Source organism: Pristiophorus japonicus, chromosome 21 (assembly GCF_044704955.1).
Source record: "Pristiophorus japonicus isolate sPriJap1 chromosome 21, sPriJap1.hap1, whole genome shotgun sequence".
Lineage (NCBI taxonomy): Eukaryota > Metazoa > Chordata > Chondrichthyes > Pristiophoridae > Pristiophorus > Pristiophorus japonicus.
Window position 1 is genome coordinate 68,186,622 of NC_091997.1, and position 23,856 is coordinate 68,210,477.

Below are 23,856 nucleotides of genomic sequence, written 5' to 3' on the forward strand. Positions count from 1 at the left end.
CCGTTATTTTGTGTTTATTTTTTAAAAAAAGGTGTCCTGTCCTCAGAAGGAGAACACAGGCTGTTTGCAAAACTCTTCGACAAACCCAAGCGCCTGATCCGGCCGGTGGAGAACGTGTCTGACCCGGTCATCGTCCACTTTGAGGTGTTCCTCGCCCAGCTGATCAAAGTGGTACAGTAGCCTGTCCCAATCCCGCGGGGCTGTGTCTTGTTTCTGAGTTTTAATGAAAGTCCATTTCAGTGTCACCAGACAAAGACCCTTAAATCAAGGTCCCACCTGATCTGAGTATTTCCATTTGCAGGATGAAGTCAACCAGATTATGGAGACGAATCTGTGGCTGAAACATGTGAGTGTCCAGCGTCTATATTGTGATCTTTGGGTCTATACTAACAGGCAGACTAGTTCACGCTGACTATTTGCAAAGTGTAGGATTGCTGCTTATATCATCATCATAATAGGCAGTCTCCCGGAATCGAGGAAGACTTGCTTCCACTCTTAGCATGACTTCTTAGGTGGCTGTACAGCCCAATACAAGAGCCACAGTCCCTGTCACAGGTGGGACAGACAGTGGTTGAGGGAAGGGGAGGGTGGGACTGATTTGCCGCACGCTCCTTCCGCTGCCTGCGCTTGCTTTCTGCATGCACTCGGCGACGAGACTCGAGATGCTCAGTGTCCTCCCGGATGCACTTCCTCCACTTAGGGTGGTCTTTGGCCATTACAATCTCGAATGACTACACCCAAGTCAAGACTGTAATGAAACTTGTTGGACTAACCGGTTGGTTAGACTAATGAAACTTGTTGGACTAACCGGTTGGTTATACTAATGAAACTTGTTGGACTAACCGGTCTCCCCTTTACACCAGTGACCAAGATCAGGAGGGGGAGGAGGGGGTGAACGAGCGAGGGGGCAGATAGCAACCGACTGAAATCTGTAAAGTTACATTAAAACAACAAGCTGCAATTTTTTTTCAGAATAAGGGGTCACCCATTTAAGACAGAAATGAGCAGGAATTTCTTCTCTCAGAGGGTCGTGAATCTTTGGAATTCTCTGCCCCAGAGAGCTGTGGAGGCTGGGTCATTGAATATATGTAAGATGGAGATGAGGGAGTCAAGGGTTATAGGGAGCGGGCAGGGAAGTGGAGTTGAGGCTAAGATCAGATCAGCCTTGAACTTATTGAATGGCGGAGCAGGCTCAAGGGGCCAAATGGCCTAGTCCTGTTCCTATTTCTTATGTTATGTTCTTATGTTCAATGGAAAGGACCAATTATGGCCGGGTGGGGTGGGGGAGGGGGGGCGCCCAATAGGAGAAGAGAGAGAAAATTAGGGAGAATGTGCTTGTTTTGACAGCACTTCCCAGCCCCATGACCTCTACTACTGAGAAAGACATAAGATGTAGGTGCAGGAGTAGGCCATTCTGCCCCTTGAGCCTGCTCTGCCATTCAATGAGATCACGGCTGATCTTCGACCTCAACTCCACTTTCCCGCCCGATCCCCATATCCCTTGATACCCTTAATATCCAAAAATCTATCGATCTCTATGTTTGAATATACTCAACGACTGAGCCTCCACAGTCCTCTGGGGCAGAGAATTCCAAAGATTCACCACCCTCTGAGTGAAGAAGTTTCTCCTCATCTCAGTCCTAAATGGCCGACCCCTTATCCTAAGACTGTGACCCCTGGTTCTAGACTCCCCAGCCCGGGGGAAACATCCTCCCTGCATCTACCCTGTCAAGCCCTGGAAGAATGTTGTATGTTTCAATGAAATCGCCTCTCATTCTTCTAAACGCTGCCGGGTCAACATCCTGGAATTCCTTGCCTGACACCACTTTGAGAGCACCATCACGACAGGGACTGTGGCGGCTCAAGGAGGAGGCCAACTGCCAATGTTCCCGCCGCAGGCTGCTCATTGGCTTTTACACGGGTGAAACAACACCGGCGCGAAAAATTTCAATGGGCCACGCAGCCACTTAAAGGGACCGCGCACTCCCCAACCCCCCAAAAAATAAGAGTGAATATTTTCTATGTTTCTATTTTTCTATTGCACCACCACCACCGCCTTCTCAGGCAGCCGAGGGTGGGGAGGGCAATGAGTGCCAGCCTTGCCAGCGATGCCCAAATCCCGTGAACGAATCAAACGACAAATAGGCTCAGCTCTCATGTTTGGAAAGGGTGCTCTCAAGCGAGGGATCAGAGAGCTGCCCCAACCATCAGACCAGCCAGGGCTTGTTCTGGGCAGGATAGAACTTCAGGGGGAAAAAATCATCATCATAGGCAGTCCCTCGGAATCGACGAAGACTTGCTTCCACTCCCAAAGTGAGTTCTTTGGCGGCTGAACAGCCCAATATGAGAGCTACAGATCCTGTCACAGGTGGGACAGACATTCGTCGGGGGAGGGGGTCGGTGGGGCTGGTTTTCCGCGCGCTCCTTCCGTTGCCTGCGCTTGGCCTCTTTGCATTGAGACTCGAAGAGCTCAACGCCCTCCCGGATGCACTTTCTCCACCTCGGGCGGTCTGCGGCCAGGGACTCCCAGGTGTCAGTGGTGATGTCGCACTTTACCAGGGAGGCTTTGAGGGTGTCCTTATAATGTTTCCGCTGTCCTCCTTTGGCTCATTTACCATGAAGGAGCTCCACATAAAGCATTTGCTTCGGGAGTCTCGTATCTGGCATGCGAACTATGTGACCTGCCCAGCGAAGCTGATCGAGTGTGGTCAGTGCTTCAATACTGGGGATGTTAGCCTGGTCGAGGACACTGATGTTGGTGCCTCTGTCCTCCCAGGGGATTTGCAGGATCTTGCGGAGACATCGTTGATGATATATCTCCAGCGACTTGAGGTGCCTTCTATACATCGTCCATGTCTCAGATCCATACAGGCAGGCAGGTATTACTACTGTAGACCATGAGTTTGGTGGTAGATTTGAGGGCCTGTTCTTCAAAAAACTCTCTTTCTCAGATGGCCGAAGGCTGCGCTGGCGCACTGGAGGCGATGTTGAATCTCCGCATCAATGTCTGCCTTTGTTGATAAGAGGTTCCCGAGATACGGGAAATGGTTCACGTTGTCCAGTGATGACTGGAGGGCAGTGCTGTGCGGCGGTGACAGGCTGGTGAAGGACCTTTGTCTCACGGATGTTAAGCGCAAGGCCCCCATGCTTACATATACCTCAGTGAATACATTGACTATATCCTAGAGTTCAGCCTCTGAAACAGAAAAAAACAGAAAGAAGGACAGCTGTTTCAATGAGAATGCTGTAAATCTGTTACTGAATCAGAAAGGTAACATTGATTTTCCAATGAACAGGAGGCTGCTCATTTCATGCATTACAGCTATAATTTATCGGTGATGTTTAAATAATTAGGAGAAACTTTCATTTCTAATTCAGAGTGATAATAACATCATTCAAAGCCACTCTACCACAAATAAACCATCCCTTAGCAATTCCATGCTTCAATAACACTTGTTTATATATCTGACAGTAAGTGACTGTGGCTCAGTGGGTAGCACACTCACCTCTGAGTCAGAAAGTTGTGGGTTCAAGTCCAACTCCAGAGACTTGAGCACAAATTCTAGACTGACACTCCCAGTGCAGTACTGAGGATGCGTTGCACTGTCGGAGGTGCCGTCTTTCGGATGAGATGTTAAACTGAGGCCCTGTCTGTTCTCCCAGATGGACATAAAAGATCCCATGGCACTATTTCAAAGAGCAGGGGAATTATCCCCGGCATCCTGGGCCAATAGTTATCCCGCGATCAAAATCACTAAAAAAAAAGCAGATTATCTGGTCATTATTACATCGCTGTTTGTGGGAGCTTACTGTGTGTAAATTCGCTGCCGCATTTCCTCCAATTTAACACTTCAAAAGTACATCATATACTAATAAGAGACAGGTTACAAAAGCATGATCAAATATTGCAATTGAGAAAAAGCCACTTTGAAAATCAGATGCAAAACATACAACAGTTTCCTATATTTATCACACTTGTGCACCCAATTACTTTCCAACATATCACATTTAAGTACATGCACATTTATTTCAGGCAACTATTTTTGCACCTGCTTGGCTCATAAGCAAATTTATTTCAATAATATATATATTTTTTTTAAAAAGAGAAAGAAACCCATTATCCCTATTATTGTTACCTCACACGGGAATCAGAATGTCTGTAGGCTCTGCCTTAGCAATCACAGAGTATCTCATCCTCGGTTTGGTCTTGTAACCTGAAGGGCAATTAAACTCTGACTGACCTCACCATGCACAGTTCCCTCACCAAACAATTAAGCTCTAACTGACCTAAACCTGCTAACTTAACAATAATTAGAATGTATGTGCCAAAAAGGACAGAATAATGCATTGTCCATCACACATATAACAATTGTTTTGTTATAGAATAGCTTATCATCAGACTCACCTTGAGCATAGGTGGCCAATCTACTCTAAAGTCTTGCACCAAGTGTACATCTATAACATATTAAGTGTCACACAGCAGAAGTCACACTTTGTTACAGATGCCAAATAATCTTAAAAAAAATAATGAAAGTAAATCTGCGATCTAGAGTCTGACATGAACAAGCTCACAATAGCCTTCGAGTAACCTCAGCAGTTTACAAGCAGCTGGATTTGCCTGGTTGGAGAAGTGGCCTTAAAGGGACAGGCCATGTTAGTAACTAAAGATCGCAACTGTGTTCCAGAGCCCAGACTACCCGTGCATAACACTAGTGCTATCTGGCTAACATAGCAAAGTGTGACTTCTGCTGCGTGACACTTAATGTGTGACAGATGTACACTTGGTGCAAGACTTTAGAGTAGATTGGCCACCTATGCTCAAGGTGAGTCTGATGATAAGCTATTCTATCACAAAACAATTGTTATATGTGTGATGGACAATGCATTATTCTGTCCTTTATGGCACATACATTCTAATTATTGTTAAGTTAGCAGGTTCAGGTCAGTTAGAACTTAATTGTTTGGCGAGGGAAAACTGTGCATGGTGATTTACCGGTCTGTATTTAAAAACCTTTTACTTAGTGCACCTGCAATACTGTGTGATTGTAAATTATAGCACACCTCAGATCTTGTTGATTGGTCCACATGATGCTACAGTCCAACCAGAGCCCAATAATGGTCCTCGTGGACCAATCAGATTGTTGGAAAAACATAATCAAACTTTCAGCTGCCGTAATTAATCTCCCATTTTCCCCATCCCATAATCCTCAACCTGGGCATTTTACCCAGTGTCCAACTAAAACAGTGGGCATTAGGTTAAGACATTCCTTGCAAAAAAAGGACCAAAAAGTTGCACATTCATACATTGATCTCACAAACCGCAATTTCACCACACAAATATCACAGACCACAATTTCATCTCATAAACGCTGTATTTATAGAATGCCCTTAACCTATTTTTCACCCTTCCTTTTTGCCATCCTCAGATTTGGAATGACTATAAGTTGAGGTGGGATCCTGCTGAATATGGAGGTATCAAGTTCATTCGAGTTCCTTCAGAGAAAATCTGGAGACCCGACATCGTCCTGTACAACAAGTAAGACGTGATGTCGAATTAACCGGTCACGAGTTCAAATAATCTGTAGTCTTGGTCCCCATTCACAGTAGAGCGCAACATTACTATGACTGGATCCCCTGCCCTGGATTAATTAGTAAGCTGCACTATTTCGTGTAGATCAACATAAGCAGACCAGCAAGATTTCCAGTTTAATCCCTGGTCTGGGCTGAGTTAACTGCTCTCAGCGATGCTGTTGATAGGAACAACAACTTGTATTTATATAGCGCCTAAAACTTGGTTAAAGAGGTAGCTTTTAAGGACCGTCTTAAAGGAGAAAAGAGAGATAAGTGAGGCGGAGAGGTTTAGGGAGGAAGTTCCAGAGCTTGGGGCCCAGGCAACAGAAGGCACGGCCACCAATGGTTGAGCGATTATAATCAGGGATGCTCAGGACGGCAGAATTAGAGGAGCACAGACATCTCGGGGGATTGTGGGGCTGGAGGAGATTACAGAGATAGGGAGGGGCGAGGCCATGGAGGGATTTGTAAACAAGGATGAGAATTTTGAAATCGAGATGTTGCTTAACCGGGAGCCAAAGTAGGTCAGCGAGCACAGGAGGTGATGGGTGAGCGGAACTTGGTGCGAGTTAGAAACATAGAAACATAGAAACATAGAAAATAGGTGCAGGAGCAGGCCATTCAGCCCTTCTAGCCTGCACCGCCATTCAATGAGTTCATGGCTGAACATGAAACTTCAGTACCCCCTTCCTGCTTTCACGCCATACCCCTTGATCCCCCGAGTAGTAAGGACTTCATCTAACTCCCTTTTGAATATATTTAGTGAATTGGCCTCAACTACTTTCTGTGGTAGAGAATTCCACAGGTTCACCACTCTCTGGGTGAAGAAGTTTCTCCTTATCTCGGTCCTAAATGGCTTACCCCTTATCCTTAGACTGTGACCCCTGGTTCTGGACTTCCCCAACATTGGGAACATTCTTCCTGCATCCAACCTGTCCAAACCCGTCAGAATTTTAAACGTTTCTATGAGGTCCCCTCTCACTCTTCTGAACTCCAGTGAATACAAGCCCAGTTGATCCAGTCTTTCTTGATAGGTCAGTCCCACCATCCCTGGAATCAGTCTGGTGAATCTTCGCTGCACTCCCTCAATAGCAAGAATGTCCTTCCTCAAGTTAGGAGACCAAAACTGTACACAATACTCCAGGTGTGGCCTCACCAAGGCCCTGTACAACTGTAGCAACACCTCTCTGCCCCTGTACTCAAATCCCCTCGCTATGAAGGCCAACATGCCATTTGCTTTCTTAACCGCCTGCTGTACCTGCATGCCAACCTTCAATGACTGATGTACCATGACACCCAGGTCTCGTTGCACCTTCCCTTTTCCTAATCTGTCACCATTCAGATAATAGTCTGTCTCTCTGTTTTTACCACCAAAGTGGATAACCTCACATTTATCCACATTATACTTCATCTGTCACGCATTTGCCCACTCACCTAACCTATCCAAGTCACTCTGCAGCCTCATAGCATCCTCCTTGCAGCTCACACTGCCACCCAACTTAGTGTCATCCGCAAATTTGGAGATACTACATTTAATCCCCTCGTCTAAATCATTAATGTACAATGTAAACAGCTGGCGCCCCAGCACAGAACCTTGCGGTTCCCCACTGGTCACTGCCTGCCATTCCGAAAAGTACCCATTTACTCCTACTCTTTGCTTCCTGTCTAACAATCAGTTCTCAATCCACGTCAGCACACTACCCCCAATCCCATGTGCTTTAACTTTGCACATTAATCTCCTGTGTGAGACCTTGTCGAAAGCCTTCTGAAAGTCCAAACATACCACATCAACTGGTACTCCTTTGTCCACTTTATTGGAAACATCCTCAAAAAATTCCAGAAGATTTGTCACGCATGATCTCCCTTTCACAAATCCATGCTGACTTGGACCTATCATGTCACCATTTTCCAAATGTGCTGCTATGACATCCTTAATAATTGATTCCATCATTTTACCCACTACTGAGGTCAGGCTGACCGGTCTATAATTCCCTGCTTTCTCTCTCCCTCCTTTTTTAAAAAGTGGGGTTACATTGGCTACCCTCCACTCGATAGGAACTGATCCAGAGTCAATGGAATGTTGGAAAATGACTGTCAATGCATCCACTATTTCCAAGGCCACCTCCTTAACTATTCTGGGATGCAGTCCATCAGACCCTGGGGATTTATCGGCCTTCAATCCCATCAATTTCCCCAACACAATTTCCCGACTAATAAAGATTTCCCTCAGTTCCTCCTCCTTACTAGACCCTCTGACCCCTTTTATATCCGGAAGGTTGTTTGTGTCCTCCTTAGTGAATACTGAACCAAAGTACTTGTTCAATTGGTCTGCCATTTCTTTGTTCCCCGTTATGACTTCCCCTGATTCTGACTGCAGGGGACCTACGTTTGTCTTTACTAACCTTTTTCTCTTTACATACCGATAGAAACTTTTGCAATCCGCCTTAATGTTCCCTGCAAGCTTCTTCTCGTACTCCATTTTCCCTGCCCTAATCAAACCCTTTGTCCTCCTCTGCTGAGTTCTAAATTTCTCCCAGTCCCCAGGTTCGCTGCTATTTCTGGCCAATTTGTATGCCATTTCCTTGGCTTTAATACTATCCCTGATTTCCCTAGATAGCCACGGTTGAGCCACCTTCCCTTTTTTATTTTTGCGCCAGACAGGAATGTACAATTGTTGTAATTCATCCATGCGGTCTCTAAATGTCTGCCATTGCCCATCCACAGTCAACCCCTTAAGTATCATTAGCCAATCTATCTTAGCCAATTCATGCCTCATACCTTCAAAGTTACCCTTCTTTAAGTTCTGGACCATGGTCTCTGAATTAACTGTTTCATTCTCCATCCTAATGCAGAATTCCACCATATTATGGTCACTCTTCCCCAAGGGGCCTCGCACAATGAGATTGCTAATTAATCCTCTCTCATTACACAACAGCCAGTCTAAGATGGCCTCCCCCCTAGTTGGTTCCTCGACATATTGGTCTGGAAAACCATCCCTTATGCACTCCAGGAAATCCTCCTCCACTGTATTGCTTCCAGTTTGGCTAGCCCAATCTATGTGCATATTAAAGTCACCCATTATAACTGCTGCACCTTTATTGCATGCACTCCTAATTTCCTGTTTGATGCCCTCCCCAACATCACTACTACTGTTTGGAGGTCTGTACACAACTCCCACTAACGATTTTTGCCCTTTAGTGTTCTGCAGCTCTACCCATATAGATTCCACATCATCCAAGCTAATGTCTTTCCTAACTATTGCATTAATCTCCTCTTTAACCAGCAATGCTACCCCACCTCCTTTTCCTTTTATTCTATCCTTCCTGAATGTTGAATACTCCTGGATGTTGAGTTCCCAGCCCTAATCATCCTGGAGCCACGTCTCCGTAATCCCAATCACATCATATTTGTTAACATCTATTTGCACAGTTAATTCATCCATCTTATTGCGGATACTCCTTGCATTAAGACACAAAGCCTTCAGGCTTGCTTTTTTAACACCCTTTGTCCTTTTAGAATTTTGCTGTACAGTGGCCCTTTTTGTTCTTTGCCTTGGGTTTCTCTGCCCTCCACTTTTCCTCATCTCCTTTCTGTCTTTTTCTTTTGCCTCATTTTTGTCTCCCTCTGTCTCCCTGCATAGGTTCCCATCCCCCTGCAATATTAGTTTAACTCCTCCCCAACAGCACTAGCAAACACTCCCCCGAGGACATTGGTTCCGGTCCTGGCCAGGTGCAGACCGTCCGGTTTGTACTGGTCCCACCTCCCCCAGAACCAGTTCCAATGCCCCAAGGACACGGGGCAGCGAGCACAGGGGGTGATGGGTGAGCGGGACTTGGTGCGAGTTAGGACCATGGGTTAATTAGTAAGCTATTCGAGCAGATCGACATAAACAGACCAGTAAAGTTTACAGTTTAAACCCTGATCTGGGCGGAGTTAACTGCTTCCAGCTAAGCTATTGATAGGAACACTACAATTGATCATAAGTGTCTAGGAGGGGAACATCAGGGTTCCTGCTATCCACTGATTCATGTGTGTGGCTGTCAGATGAGGCTAGAATTGGGTGTTATGCTCCCCATGCTCAAATAGCCCACTGTCTATGCACACACCTGAAGAATGACCATTTGGCCGAGAGACCAGTGGCCTGCCAGTGCCTATTGAAGTGTACCCCGGCTAAAGCTAGTGCCTTCAGGAGAGGAACTTTCTTTGGCTCAACACAACCCAATGTGAAAATTAGGTGCCATCAAATCACTGACTGGAAAATGAAGCCTCATTAGCCTCTCTTCTACCTCACTGTCGCCCCCGCCAATCAGTTCCATGGTGCACCAATATGCCAAGGCACCGAGGAGCCACGAGCTTCTATACTGCCATAATTTGAGGAGTTTTATCAGTTGGTGATGTATAGCAGGCACATTCACCCCATATGTCAGCGTGGCTCAGTGGGTAGCACCCTCGCCTTTGAGTCAGAAAGTTGTGGGTTCAAGTCCCACTCCAGGGACTTTGAGCCCAAAAATCTAGGCTGACACTCCAGTGCAGTGCTGAGGGAATGCTGCACTGTCGGAGGTGCCGTCTTTCGGATGAGACGTTAAACCGAAGCTCTGTCTGCCCTGTCAGGTGGATGTAAAAAATCTCACAGCACTACTGGAAGAAGAGCAGAGGAGTTCTCCCCAGTGTCCTGGGCCAATATCTATCCCTCAATCAACATCACTAAAACAGATAAATTATCTGGTCATTATCACATTGCTGTGTGGGAGCTTGCTGTGCGCAAATTAGCTGCCGCGTTTCCCACATTACAACAGTGACTACACTTCAAAAGTACTTCATTGGCTGTAAAGCGCTTTGAGATGTCCGGTGGTCGTGAAAGGCGTTATATAAATTCAAGTCTTTATTTTTTCATATGAAGAGCAGAATCAAAGCAGGATTGGCTCTATCGGACAAAATTAATCATGTAATGAAAAATAAGTTAGTTGCTCTGGATTTCTTGTGTTTTATTTTTTAGATTTAATTTAAGATCAGTTTGATGTTGATAGTTTCAAGGTGATTCTATCATTGCTCCATTGATTTTGACCGGCGAGCAGTCTTCTGCTTTTCCAATTGATTAGTGTGCAAATCAACCAGCCAAAAATTCTGCCAGAGTAGACTTGAAGTGATGAGAAATTTATGGGAACATTAATTCAAATTAAAATCAATAAATTATTCCAGATGAGCTGTGCGTTTAACGAGACTAGGCATCCATTTCATGAATAAGCAAATACAATCCACTGTGCATATTGATTTTCTTGCAGATGTGGAGCAAAAAGTAAACTTGTGGCTTTTGAAGTGTCAGTTTGGCTCAGTCATAGCACTCACGCCTCGGAGTCAGAAAGTCATGGGTTCTGGCACTTCAGCACATAGAAAGAAAGACTTACATTTATATAGCGCCTTTCACAACCACCAACTGTCTCAAAGCGTTTTACAGCCAATGAAGTACTTTTGAAGTGCAGTCACTGTTGTAATGTGGGAAACGCGGCAGCCAATTTGCACACAGCAAGCTCCCACACACAGCAATGTGATAATGATCAGATAATCTGTTTTAGTGATGTTGATTGAGGGATAAATATTGGCCCCAGGACACCGGGGATAACTCCCCTGCTCTTCTTCAAAATAATGGCCATGGGATCTTTTACGTCCACCTGAGAGAGCAGACGGGGCCTCGGTTTAACGTCTCATCCGAAAGACAGCACCTCCAACCCTGCAGCACTCCCTCAGTACTGCCCTTCCGACAGTGCGGCGCTCCCTCAGCACTGCCCCTCCAACAGTGCGGCGCTCCCTCAGCACTGACCCTCCGACAGTGCGGCGCTCCCTCAGCACTGCAATGCAGTGGGAGTGTCAGCGTAGATTTGTGTGCTCAAGTCCCTGGAGTGGGGCTAGATCTCGGCTGGTGCTTCAGAGTAGTACCGGGGGAGCGGTGCATTGTTGGAGTGTGCCGCCTTTAAGATGAGATGTTTTAAAAAATGTATTCGTTCACGGCACGTGGGTGTCGCTGGCAAGGCCGGCATTTATTGCCCATCCCTAATTGCCCCTTGAGAAGGTGGTGGTGAGCCACCTTCTTGAACCACTGCAGTCCGTGTAGTGAAGGTACTCCCACAGTGCTGACTTTGTTGTAGCGGTTTTTGGTACAACTGAGCATCTCGCTGGGCCATTTAAGAGTCAACCACATTGCTGTGGGTTTGGATTCACATATCGGCCAGACTGGGTAAGGGTGGCAGATTTCCTTCCCTAAAGGGCATCAGTGAACCAGATGGGTTTTTACAACAATCCGGTAGTTTCATGGTCACCATTACAGATACTGGCTTTTTATTCCAGATTTATTTAATAATTGAATTTAAATTCCCCAGTTGCCATGGTAGGATTTGAACTCGGGTCTCTGGATCATTAGTCCAGGCCCCTGGATTACTGGCCCAGTAACATACCCACTATACTACTGTTCCCATGTTAAACCATGACGTCTGCATTTTTCAGATGGCTGTAAGTGATCCCATGGCACTCTTTCAAAGAGCAAGAGTAGTTCTTCCAATATCCTGGCCAGCGTTTATCCCTTAACTGCAGCAAATTAACTGGTCATTTATCTCATTGCTGTTTGCGGGATTTTGCTGTGGTTGCCATGTGTGCCTATAGAATGACAATGACTGCACTTCAAAAGTAACTCATTGGCTGTAAAGTCAGAAGGTCGAGGGTTCAAGTCCCACTCCAGCAACTGGTGCACATAAATCCAGGCTGACTCTCCCAGTGCAGTGCTGAGGGAGCGCCGCACTGTCGGAGGTGCCGTTTTTCAGATGAGACGTTAAACTGAGACCCCCTCTGCTCCCTCAGGTGGACGTAAAAGATCCCATGACACTATTTCTAAGAAGAGCAGGGGAATTATGCCTGGTGTCCTGCGGCCAATATTTATCCCTCAATCAACATAACAAAAACTGATTATCTGGTTATTATCACATTGCTGTTTGTGGGAGCTTGCTGTGCGCAAATTGGCTGCCATGATTCCCATATTACAACAGCAACTACAGTTGAAAAGTACTTCATCCACTGTAAAGTGCTTTGGGACGTCTGGTGGTCGTGAAAGGCGCTGTCATCTTGTTCAGTAGAAGTTTGCGGAGTTCTTTGGAGAGGACAGGAAGTGGACTGATTACAGTGGCTGTTTGGAGCAGCCTAGATGATTGCTGACACCAAGGCAGCTCAGTCTTCGAGAATTGAAGCAAAGCCCCATCTGGAGGCAGATGATCGCAGGTGAAGAGTGTACTGTTCAAACTCTTTAAATACTCACCATCTGCTTCCCAGCCAGACACTGCTTGATGGGTAGTCATAGCCATAGAGAGTGGTGAGAATGTGGAACTCACGACCACGGGAGTTGTTGAGGCGAGTAGCAGAGATGCTTTTAAGGGGAGGCGAGACAAGCACATGAGGGAGAAACATAAGAAATAGGAGCAGGAGTCGACCATTCGGCCCCTTGAGCCTGCTCTGCCACTCAATGAGATCACGGCTGATCTTCGACCTCAACTCCACTTTCCCGCCCGATCCCCATATCCTTTAATTCCCTTAATATCCAAAAATGTATCGATCTCTCTCTTGAATATACTCAAAGACTGAGCCTTCACAGCCCTCTGGGGTAGAGAATTCCAAAAATTCACCACCCTCTGAGTGAAGAACTTTCTCCTCATCTCAGTCCTAAATGGCCGGCCCCTTATCCTGAGACTGTGATCCCTGGTTCTAGACTCTCCAACCAGGGGAAATATTCTCTTTACATCTACCATGTCAAGCCCATGTACGAATTTTGTATGCTTCAATGAGATCACCTCTTATTCTTCTAAACTCCAGAGAATGTAAGAATAGAAGAATATGTTGATGGGTTTAAAAAGAAAGACTTGGATTTATAACTCCTTCCACGACCACCGGACCTCTCAAAGCGCTTTACAGCCAATGAAGTACTTTTGCACTGTAGTCACTGTTGTAATGTAGGAAACGCGGCAGCCAATATACACACAAGCAAGCTCCCACAAACAGCAATGTGATAATGACCAGATCATCTGTTTTTTTGTTATGTTGATTGAGGGATAAATATTGACTCCAGGACACCGGGGATAACTCCCCTGCTCTTCTTCGAAATAGTGTCACGGGATCTTTTATGTCCACCTGAGAGAGCAGGCAGGGCCTCAGTTTAATGTCTCATCTGAAAGACAGCACCTCCGACAGCGCAGCTCTCCATCAGCACTGCACTGGAGTGTCAGCCTAGATTGAAGTACTCAAGTCTCTGGGGTGGAACTTGAACCCACAACCTTCTGACTCAGAGGTGAGAGTGCTGCCCACTGAGCCACAGCTGGCACTGGTTAGACGAAGAGGGATGTGAAGAGGCTCGTGTGGAGCATAAACCAGTTGGGCCTAATGGCCTATTTCTGTGCTGTAAATATTATGTAACTATGTATGTAATGTTTGCGGCACAGGAGACCATTCAGCCCATCGTGCCTATGCCGGTTCTCTGAAAGGACTCTCCCTTTAGTCCCTTTCAAGGTAATCTTTTCACGTCAGGAATTTAAGAACATAAGAAATAGGAGCAGGAATTGGCCATTCGGCCTCTCGCGCCTGCTCCGCCATTCAATAAGATCATGGCTGACCTGATCCTGGCCTCAACTCCACTTCCCTGCCCGCTCCCCATATCTCTTGACTCCCTTATCATTCAAAAATCTGTCCATCTCTACCTTAAATATATTCAATGACCCAGCCTCCACAGCTCTCTGGGGCAGAGAATTCCACAGATTTACAACCCTCTGAGAGAAGAAATTCTTCCTCATCTCTGTTTTAGGTTTCTAAACCAGAATTTGTGGCTTGTAAACCAGAAATTAGTTGGTGGGGGGGGGGGGGGGGAAGATTACTGAATGTGGAAACACAATTACTGATATTCCTCTGGGTTATGACCCCCCAGTGCAGATGGCAATTTCCAAGTCAATGCAATGACCAAAATCATGTTGGCGTTTGATGGCACAGTGACCTGGATCCCGCCGGCTATCTTCAAGAGCTCCTGTCGAATGGACGTGACCTTTTTCCCCTTCGACTACCAGAATTGCAGCATGAAGTTTGGCTCCTGGACCCACGACAAAGCCAAGATCGACCTGGCCATGGTCGGCTCCGAGATAAACAGGAAGGACTTCTGGGAGAGCCACGAATGGGACATTATTGAAGCGCCCGGGTACAAACACGACATCAAGTACAACTGCTGTGAGGAGATCTACACAGATATAACTTATTCCATTTACATCAGGCGCATGCCGCTGTTCTACACCGTCAACATGATCGTCCCCTGCCTGATGATCTCCTTTCTGACTGTACTTGTTTTCTACCTGCCCTCAGACAGTGGGGCGAAGGTCACTCTCTGCACCTCTGTCCTGCTCTCCCTCACAGTGTTCCTGCTGGTCATCACCGAGAGCATTCCATCCACTTCCCTGGTGATCCCCCTAATAGGGGAGTACCTGCTCTTCACCATGATCTTCGTCATTCTGTCCATCGTCATAACCGTCTTTGTCCTCAACGTCCACTACCGGACCCCCAGCACCCACACCATGCCGGACTGGGTCAAAACCATCTTCTTGAAGCGGCTGCCGCGGGTCATGTTCATGGCCAGGCCCGCAACTGGCGGGGAGGCCCAGAAAAGCCCGACGATGACAACACCGCCCAGGTTCATCGACAACGCCACCGAACTCTCCAATTGCAACGGGTTCAGCAGCAGCAGCAGCGGCTCAGAGACCAAACGGTCCAACTGCCAGGATCTGCGCTGCGTCTGGTGCCGGTGGCGCAGGGCGAAGAGCGCGGACGGGGGCGTGAGTTTGACACAGAGCTCCAGTGCCGCGTCACTGGACACCCTGCTTGCCCTCTCTGCCCTGTCCCCCGAAGTCCGAGAAGCCATCGCACGCATCACTTACATTGCAGAGAACATGGAGCTGCACGAAAAATTCAAGCAGGTGAGATTACATATAAAGAAAGAAAAGACCTGCATTTATATAGTGTCTTTCACGACCACCGGATGTCTCAAAGCACTTTACAGCCAATGAAGTACTTTTGGAGTGTAGTCACTGTTGCAATGTGGGAAACGCGGCAGCCAATTTGCGCACAGCAAGCTCCCACAAACAGCAATGTGATGAGGACCAGATAATCTGTTTTGGTGATGTTGATTGAGGGATAAATATTGGCCCAGGACACCGGAGAGAACTACCCTGCTCTTCTTCGAAATAGCACCATGGGATCGTTTACGTCCCCTTGGGTTAACGTCTCATCCAAAAGACGGCATCTCCGACAGTGCAGCAGTCCCTCAGCACTGCACTGGGAGTGTCAGCCTGGATTTTGTGCTCAAGTCCCTGAAGTGCAACTTGAACCCACAACTTTCTGACTCAGAGGCGAGAGAGTGCTACCCACTGAACCACAGCTGACACTCTATACATACATACGCACGCATGCACACACACGTTAAAGACCAAGTGCAGTCTTCAGGTGAAGCAGGCATAGGGGGCGCGGGATAATAGAACCAGGGCGAACGGATGTAATTAAGTCCCATTTTAAAGTCACACATTCTGTCCTCAATCATCTCAGAGTCAGCTGTGGCTTACTGGGTAGTAACCTCGCCTCTGAGTCAGGGGGTTGTGGGTTCAAGTCCCGCTCCAGAGGCTTGAACTAACACTCCAGTGCAATGCTGAGGGAGCGCCGCACTGTCAGAGGTGCTGTCTTTCTGGTGAGAACTTAAACCGAGGTCCAGTCTGCTCTCTCAGGTGCATGTAAAAGGTCCCATGGCACTATTTCCTTGGAAATATTTATCCTTCAGTCAACATCACTAAAACAGATGATATGTTCATTATCATATTAGTGTTTGTGGGAGCTTGCTGTGTGCAAATTGGTTGCCATGTGACCTACATTAAAACAGTGACTATGTTTCAAAAAGTACTCCATTGGCTGTAAAGTGCTTTGGGACATCCTGAGGTCATGAGGGGCGCTACAGAAATGCAAGTCTTTCTTTCTCTATTGAATTTTCATAATAAATTCTCAGCATCACATTTGTAATTATAGCTGCCCATGTAAACTTAACAGACTGCCAACTGGTTGGCAATCAGTAACTAGTGGGATGCCTCAGGGATCAGTGCTGGGACCCCAACTATTTACAAACTATATTAACGACTTGGAAGAAGAGACTGAGTGTAAATTAGCCAAGTTTGCTGACGATATAAAGGTGGAAGGAAAAACAATGTGTGAGGAGGACACAAAATGTCTGCAAAAGGACATAGACAGGCTAAGTGAGTGGGCAAAAATTTGGCAGATGGAGTATAATGTTGGAAAGTGTGAGGTCATGCACTTTGGCAGAAAAAAATCAAAGAGCAAGTTATTATTTAAATGGAAAAAGATTGCAAAGTGCCGCAGTACAGTGGGACCTGGGGGTACTTGTGCATGAAACACAAAAGGATAGTATGCAGGTACAGCAAGTGATCAGGAAGGCCAATGATATATTGGCCTTTATTACAAAGGGGATGGAGTATAAAAGCAGGGAAGTCTTATTACAGCTATATAAGGTATTGGTGAAGTCACACCTGGAATACTGTGTGCAGTTTTGGTTTCCATATTTATGAAAGGATATACTTGCTTTGAAGGCAATTCAGAGAAGGTTCACTAGGTTGATTCCAGGGATGAGGGGATTGACTTATGAGGAAAGGTTGATTAGATTGGGCCTCTACTCATTGGAATTCAGAAGATTGAGAGGTGATATTATCGAAATGTTTAAGAAACTGTCTATTTCTTATGAGGGGGCTTGACAAGGTGGATGCAGAGAGGATGTTTCCACTGATGGGGGAGACTAGAACTAGGGGGCATGATCTTAGAATAAGGGGCCACCCATTTAAAACAGAGATGAGGAGAAATTTCTTCTCTCAGAGGATTGTGGATCTGTGGGATTCGCTGCCTCAGAGAGCTGTGGAAGCTGGAACATTGAATAAATTTAAGATAAAAATAGACAGTTTCTTAAACGATAAGGGGATAAGGGGTTATGGGGAGCGGGCAGGGAAGTGGAGCTGAGTCCATGATCAGATCAGCCATGATCTTATTAAATGGCGGAGCAGGCTTGAGGGGCCGACTCCTATTTCTTATGTTCTTATGTAGATTGTAATTATGCCTTCCCTCCAGTGGTGATGCTGCAGCTTTTTGTAAATACAGGATGACAAGTTTACTTGGCAATTTTGACTATAAATGTGGACACTGGATTTATAATGGGAAAAACTGACAAAGTATGTGCAGATGCAATATTTTTTATATATATTTATATATGTTGAGGCAATAGATACTCAGGATTATAATTAGTAGGGATGCTGTCAACAAAGTATGAGAGTGAAAATGTTACAAGGAGGGTAACATTTGTACAGTTGTACAACTGTACAGGGTATTGGTGAGACCACACCTGGAGTACTGCGCACAGTTTTGGTCTCTTTATTTAAGAAGGGATATACTTTCATTAGAGGCAGTTCAGAAAAGGTTCACTAGGTTGATTCCTGAGATGAAGGGGTTGTCTTATGAAGAAAGGTTGAGCAGGTTGGGTCTGTACTCATTGGAGTTTAGAAGAATGAGAGGTGATCTTATTGAAACATATAAGATTCTGAGGGGACGTGACAAGTTAGATGCAGAGAGGATGTTTCCCATCGTGGGGGAATCTAGAACTAGGGGCATAGTTTCAGAATAAGGGATCGCCCAGTTAAAATGGAGATGAGGAGGAATTTCTTCTCTCAGAGGGTCGTGAATGTTTGGAATTCTCTGCCCCAGAGAGCTGTGGAGGCTGGGTCATTGAATATATTCAAGGTGGAGATAGACAGATTTTTGAACGATAAGGGAGTGAAGGGTTATGGGGAGCGGGCAGGGAAGTGGAGTTGAGCCAAGATCAGATCAGCCATGATCTTATTGAATGGCGGAGCAGGCTCGAGGGGCTGAATGGCCGACTCCTGCTCCTATTTCTTATGTTCTTATGTAACACTTTGAAGGAAATGTGTGCGCTATGCAAGCCTTTTAATATGTTATATAGAAGCTGCACTCATTATCCGACCCATGAGTCAATGCGGGAGCTCAGTAGTGCTGGTGTCCTAATCATACTGCTAGGTGCAATTTTGTCACTGAGCTTAGAGTCGTTAATAGGTGCAGTGGATTGATTCCTGGGATGAGAGGGTTGCCCTATGAGGAGAGATTGAGTAGATTGGGCCTATAGTCTCTGGAGTTTAGAAGAATGAGAGGGGATCTCATTGAAACATATAACATTCTGAGGAGGATTGACAGGGTAGATGCAGGGAGGATGTTTCCCCCGGGCTGGAGAGTCTAGAACCAGGGGTCACAGTCTCAGGATCAACCATTTAGGATGGAGATGAGGAGGAATTTCTTCATTCAGAGGGTGGTGAATCTTTGGAATTCTCTGCCCCAGAGGGCTGTGGAGGCTCAGTCATTGAGTATATTCAACCTGGAGATCGAGAGATTTTTTGACTATCGTGAAATCGGGGGATATGGGGATCGGGCGGAAAAGTGGGTTTGAGGTCAGAGGTCAGCATTGATTTTACTGAATGGCAGAGCAGGCTCGAGGGGCCGAATGGCCGACTCCTGCTCCGAATTCTTATATTTGTAAGACCAACCAAAAGAATTAAACAGGACAAATTGATATCAGCAGGCAGTCCCACTGCAACTTTGCGTAGAGCAGAAGCAATTCTGCAATATAAAGGGGGAGGAAATTCCTCTGGCTCATGAACCACATCAATTACCAGAAGTGGAATCCCCTCTCCTTTATCCCAATACCATTATTCGTCTCCTGGGCTAGCTTCTTCAGAAGTCTTTCTGGTTCTGCTTCTCTTGTCAAACTACTGGGACTGATGGCAGGTAGTTTTTCTTCAAAGAGTGATCAACTCATGAAATGGACTTCGGGCTGGGGGAGCAGAGACAAGAACCCTGGAATCAATTATGGACCAAGTGGATTGTGATGGGGGAGGGGCTGGGGATTGGGATGTGGGTGTCGCTGGGAAGGCCGGCATTTATTGCCCATCCCTAATTGCCCCTTGAGAAGGTGGTGGTGAGCCACCTTCTTGAACCGCTGCAGTCCGTGTGGTGAAGGTGCTCCCACAGTGCTGTTAGGGAGGGAGTTCCAGGATTGTGACCCAGCGACGATGAAGGAACGGCCGATATATTTCCAAGTCGGGATGGTGTGTGACTGGGAGGGGAACGTGGAGGTGGTGGTGTTCCCTCGCGCCTGCTGCTCTTGTCCTTCTTGGCGGTAGAGGTCGCGGGTTTGGGAGGTGCTGCCGAAGAAGCCTTGGCAAGTTGCTGCAATGCATCTTGTAGATGGTACACACTGCAGCCACAGTGCGCCAGTGGTGGAGGGAGTGAATGTTGAAGGCGGAAAAACAGTTAAGCGTGCCAGAATTTTAAGGGGTGAGGCAACCAGGCAAGGGGCAACAGTGAAATTACTCATTCAGATTCTTCATTAATGTGTCTACTGAGCTTGCTATTGCTATTACTGCAGCCTGGAGAACCCGACCTGTGAGAGGCCATTAGCGGCAGGTCGGGGCCATAAAAAGGAGCAGCGAGCAGCGGCCATGGGCAGCGTGGCAGCGTACCACCCCAAGGTACAGCGCGAGCTGGTGCAGGAGGGTGACAGCAGTGAAGAGGGACGTCATCAAGATCCAGGTCGGTGATTGGAGCGTGGGCAGATACAGCAGGAGCGGCGAGGTCGGGGCGAAGGAGCGGCGAGGGATTGTGGAAGGATGTGATCGGGGCCCAGGAGAGGCGAGAGTTCGGGGCCCTGAAGAGGCGAGGGCCCAGGGGTAGCACGGGCCCAGCCCACGCTGCGATATGTGTGCGCACTGGGTCCGTGCAGCAGAGTTGGTCTCCAGTCGTCCTGGTTAACCCTTGCCACTGGACCAAGACCTAGCTCTGTCAAGCCCGTGTGGTGGCTGGTGTGCAACGGTCACCCCACGTTAAAAAATCCACGCACAGGCATCTTCCACCCTTCAGGATGTAGTTCGGGATCCGGAGTATTAGGTCCTTCATTGAAACACCTGTGAACTCATCCCTTTTTGGCGTGGAAGCAAGTCATCCTCGCTTCGTGGGACTGCCTATGATGATAATGACTATTTCGTTAACTAACTGGCTCCACTTGACAAATGTTCGTGGGAAATAGATGAACCTGTGTAATATTAATTATAGTATATTTAGTAGACTCTGAGAATTTCTTTAAACACATGCAGGACTGCTTTTTGTTGTTCAAAAAAATGATTTTGTCCCTCTCCTGAAGGCAGCATTCTTGCTAGGCTAGAATTCCACAGGCACACGTCGACATCTGGTGGTGAATGACTGTACTGCACTTTCAGCAATCTTTGCAAATCTTCAGTGCAAGTCCCTATTTTTAATCATCACTGAACTGCAGCTACTGTGGAAAGCATGACATTTTTTAAACCTCATTAATATTGATATTAATCGTAGGTATCCTTCAATTGCCCTGTTTCAAAGCTTTGCTCGTTGGTGTGGTACTGATCCACACAGACCTGAATGTACCAGGTTTGATTTCTGATCATCGAAATTTATGGTACAGAAGGACGCCATTCGGCTCATCGTGTCTGTGCCGGCCGACAAAGAGCTACCCAGCCTAATCCCACTTTCCAGCTCTTGGTCCGTAACCTTGTAGGTTATGGCACTTCACGTGCATCTCCAAGTACTTTTTAAAATGTGGTGAGGGTCTCTGCCTCTACCACCCTTTCAGGCAGTGAGTTCCAGACCCCCACCACCCTCTGGGTGAAAAAAGTTCTCCTCAACTTCCCTCTAATCCTTCTACCAATTACTTTAAATCTATGCCCCCTGGTTGTTGACCTCTCGGTTAATGGAAATAGGTCCTTCCTATCCACTCTATCTAGGCCCCTCATAATTTTATACACCTCAATTAAACCTCCAGTCAGCCTCCTCTGTTCCAAATAAAACAAGCCCAGCCTATCTAATCTTTCCTCATAGCTAAAACTCTCCAGTCCTGGCTACATTCTTGTAAATCTCCTCTGTACCCTCTCCAGTGCAATCACATCTTTCCTGTAATGTGGTGACCAGAACTGTATGCAGTACTCAAGCTGTGGCCTAACTAGTGTTTTATACAGTTCTAGCATAACCTCCCTGCTCTTTGCTGATCTGTGTCGAGTTGGTTGATTGCAGCCGAGGCAGCAGCACAAGCACTGCAACTGGGCTCAGTACCCCGAGAGAGAGCTCATTCCTGCTTCCGAATGATATCCAGTGACTCCTGCTGTAAAGTGTGCCTGGATATCAGCCAAGAACAGCTTCGGCAGTGATGCATCCCACAGTTGAATAGCCAGCATTCACTCAGGTGGCGTCAAGAGTTGCCACTTAAGTGATGTATCAAGGAACAGCTTGTGCTTACTGAAGCTTAAGGAAGAGGGGAGAAAAAGAGAGAAATAAAAGTAAAAAGGAAAATATTAGTGTTCAGGACACTGCTGGCGACATATCAGAATTGGAAGGACGCTGACAACAGCTGGCCTGAATGCTCCAACCCCCTTTCTCCAAGGTCTGGTGTGAGGCAGGCGTGTGGGTAATGCGGCAGTACGAGACAAGAAAATAACTGTAACTGGTGAGGGAAATGCCAAGAAACATTGTACTGCACAAGTCTTGTCTGGACAGGGAAAAGATTCAACCAGGGCTGGGCAATTATTTGGGCTGGAGGGCCACTTAACAAGTTTTGGTGAGATGTTGAGAGTCGCCCACTAATGCTGCACTAATCGTGAGGTCCCGCGCAGGCCGATGGCCAATTACTGCCGCTTTAAGAGATACTGCGCATGCGAAAAAAATTAAAGGGAACATTGTATAAACATAAATTCAGATAGTAGTCAGATGCTATTTTACATACACAATATGTATTCGATACTGCTTAGAAATGAATCAAAGATAAAAGTTGAACATATTGTGGTACCTTCTGGTCTATGTAAATCAGTGCTGTGAAATAGAACTGTACCCTCTTTAGAGCCTGTGTCAGCGTCAGTTTCCCACCTCAGTCATCCTTGTGTCCCTCTGCAAAGCTAATGCCGTCCCAATTGGTGCCAGATGAGAACTCCCCTGCCGTTCTGCTCTGGGTACCAGGAGAGGAAAGACATAACGCCGGTCACTTACTCTGGTAACAGAGTCATGGAGATGAGCAGCCATGACGCCACTCTATAAAATGTATAGGGCCTATTCTAGTATGCAGTGCATTCTGGGTACATACGTCCGCCATTAGGGGCCAGAATCACGGAACGGATCCTTTTACGATCGGGCCAGGGAGAATTGCTTTTGCGAATTATTAATTTGAATGAAGTATGATTTTTTTTTCCTTGGCTGCAGTTCGGGTCTGTCTCTGAGCCATGAGAAGTGAAAGTGCATAGACTAATGTGCAGCTCGAGCTCCGGCTCGCGTTCTATTTTTGTCCCATCCAGCTGCACCTGCCGAGGAGTGTTTGATGAGCAATGTAGAGGGAGCTTTACTTTGTATCTAACCCCGTGCTGTACCTGCCCTGGGAGTGTTTGATGGGACAATGTAGAGGGAGCTTTACTCTGTATCTAATCCCTGTACTTGCCCTGAGTGTTTGATGGGACAGTGTAGAGGGAGCTTTACTCTGTATCAACCCCGTGCTGTAGCTGCCCTGGGAGTGTTTGATGTGACAGCGTAGAGGGGGCTTTATTCTGTATCTTGCATCAAGACAATTATATTCCAGTCTTATAATTTCTGACCGGTCTCTTAATGGTACTTCTCTCAGATCCAGGATGATTGGAAGTATGTTGCCATAGTGATCGATCGCATGTTCCTCTGGATCTTCATCGTGGTGTGCATCCTGGGAACGACCTGCTTGTTCTTGCAGCCACTGATGTCTGCAGACGAAATCTGAACAGCAGAGACGGGTCTATTGTTGTAAATACAGGGGATCGTGTTATGACTGTGTTTAAGAGCCTGGCGATGTTGCGCGTGGAGGGAGTTCTGAGGGGAGCGCAGACTTATAAAACAGGTGTGGAGGGGGGAAATTGCACAATCTGGAGAGCAGCCTCTCTCCTCCATCTTTCCCTTTCAGATACTGATGCACTCGCTGTATTTTTCTGGTTTTCAAATTTTAAGTTGGGTGGTAGAAGGGACAAAGAGTTGCATGCCATAAATATGTCGCCAAATGTGAATATCCGGAATCTGGGCAGGCTATTGTCAGGAAGACTAATCAGGGTGAGGATGGGGAGGAGGAGGAAA

At 46.6% G+C, this 23,856-nt stretch overlaps 1 protein-coding gene across 1 annotated transcript; it reads left to right on the forward strand.

Moving 5' to 3' along the window:
* On the forward strand, positions 1 to 23,509 carry LOC139233701 (neuronal acetylcholine receptor subunit alpha-3-like). The gene is made up of 5 exons (XM_070864113.1): positions 1 to 171; positions 302 to 346; positions 5,427 to 5,536; positions 14,525 to 15,557; positions 23,381 to 23,509. The coding sequence occupies exons 2-5, from the start codon at positions 320 to 322 to the stop codon at positions 23,507 to 23,509; spliced, it is 1,299 nt and encodes a 432-aa protein (XP_070720214.1). The 5' UTR covers positions 1 to 171; positions 302 to 319.
* Positions 23,510 to 23,856: the final 347 nt, after the last annotated feature.

Bases quoted from the DNA above. Each gene is read 5' to 3' on its own strand.
- LOC139233701 (XM_070864113.1), top strand. From the start codon at position 320: ATGGAGACGAATCTGTGGCTGAAACAT. The intron at 347-5,426 runs GTGAGTGTCCAG...TGCCATCCTCAG, and splicing joins CGAATCTGTGGCTGAAACAT to ATTTGGAATGACTATAAGTT. The intron at 15,558-23,380 runs GTGAGATTACAT...TACTTCTCTCAG, and splicing joins TGCACGAAAAATTCAAGCAG to ATCCAGGATGATTGGAAGTA.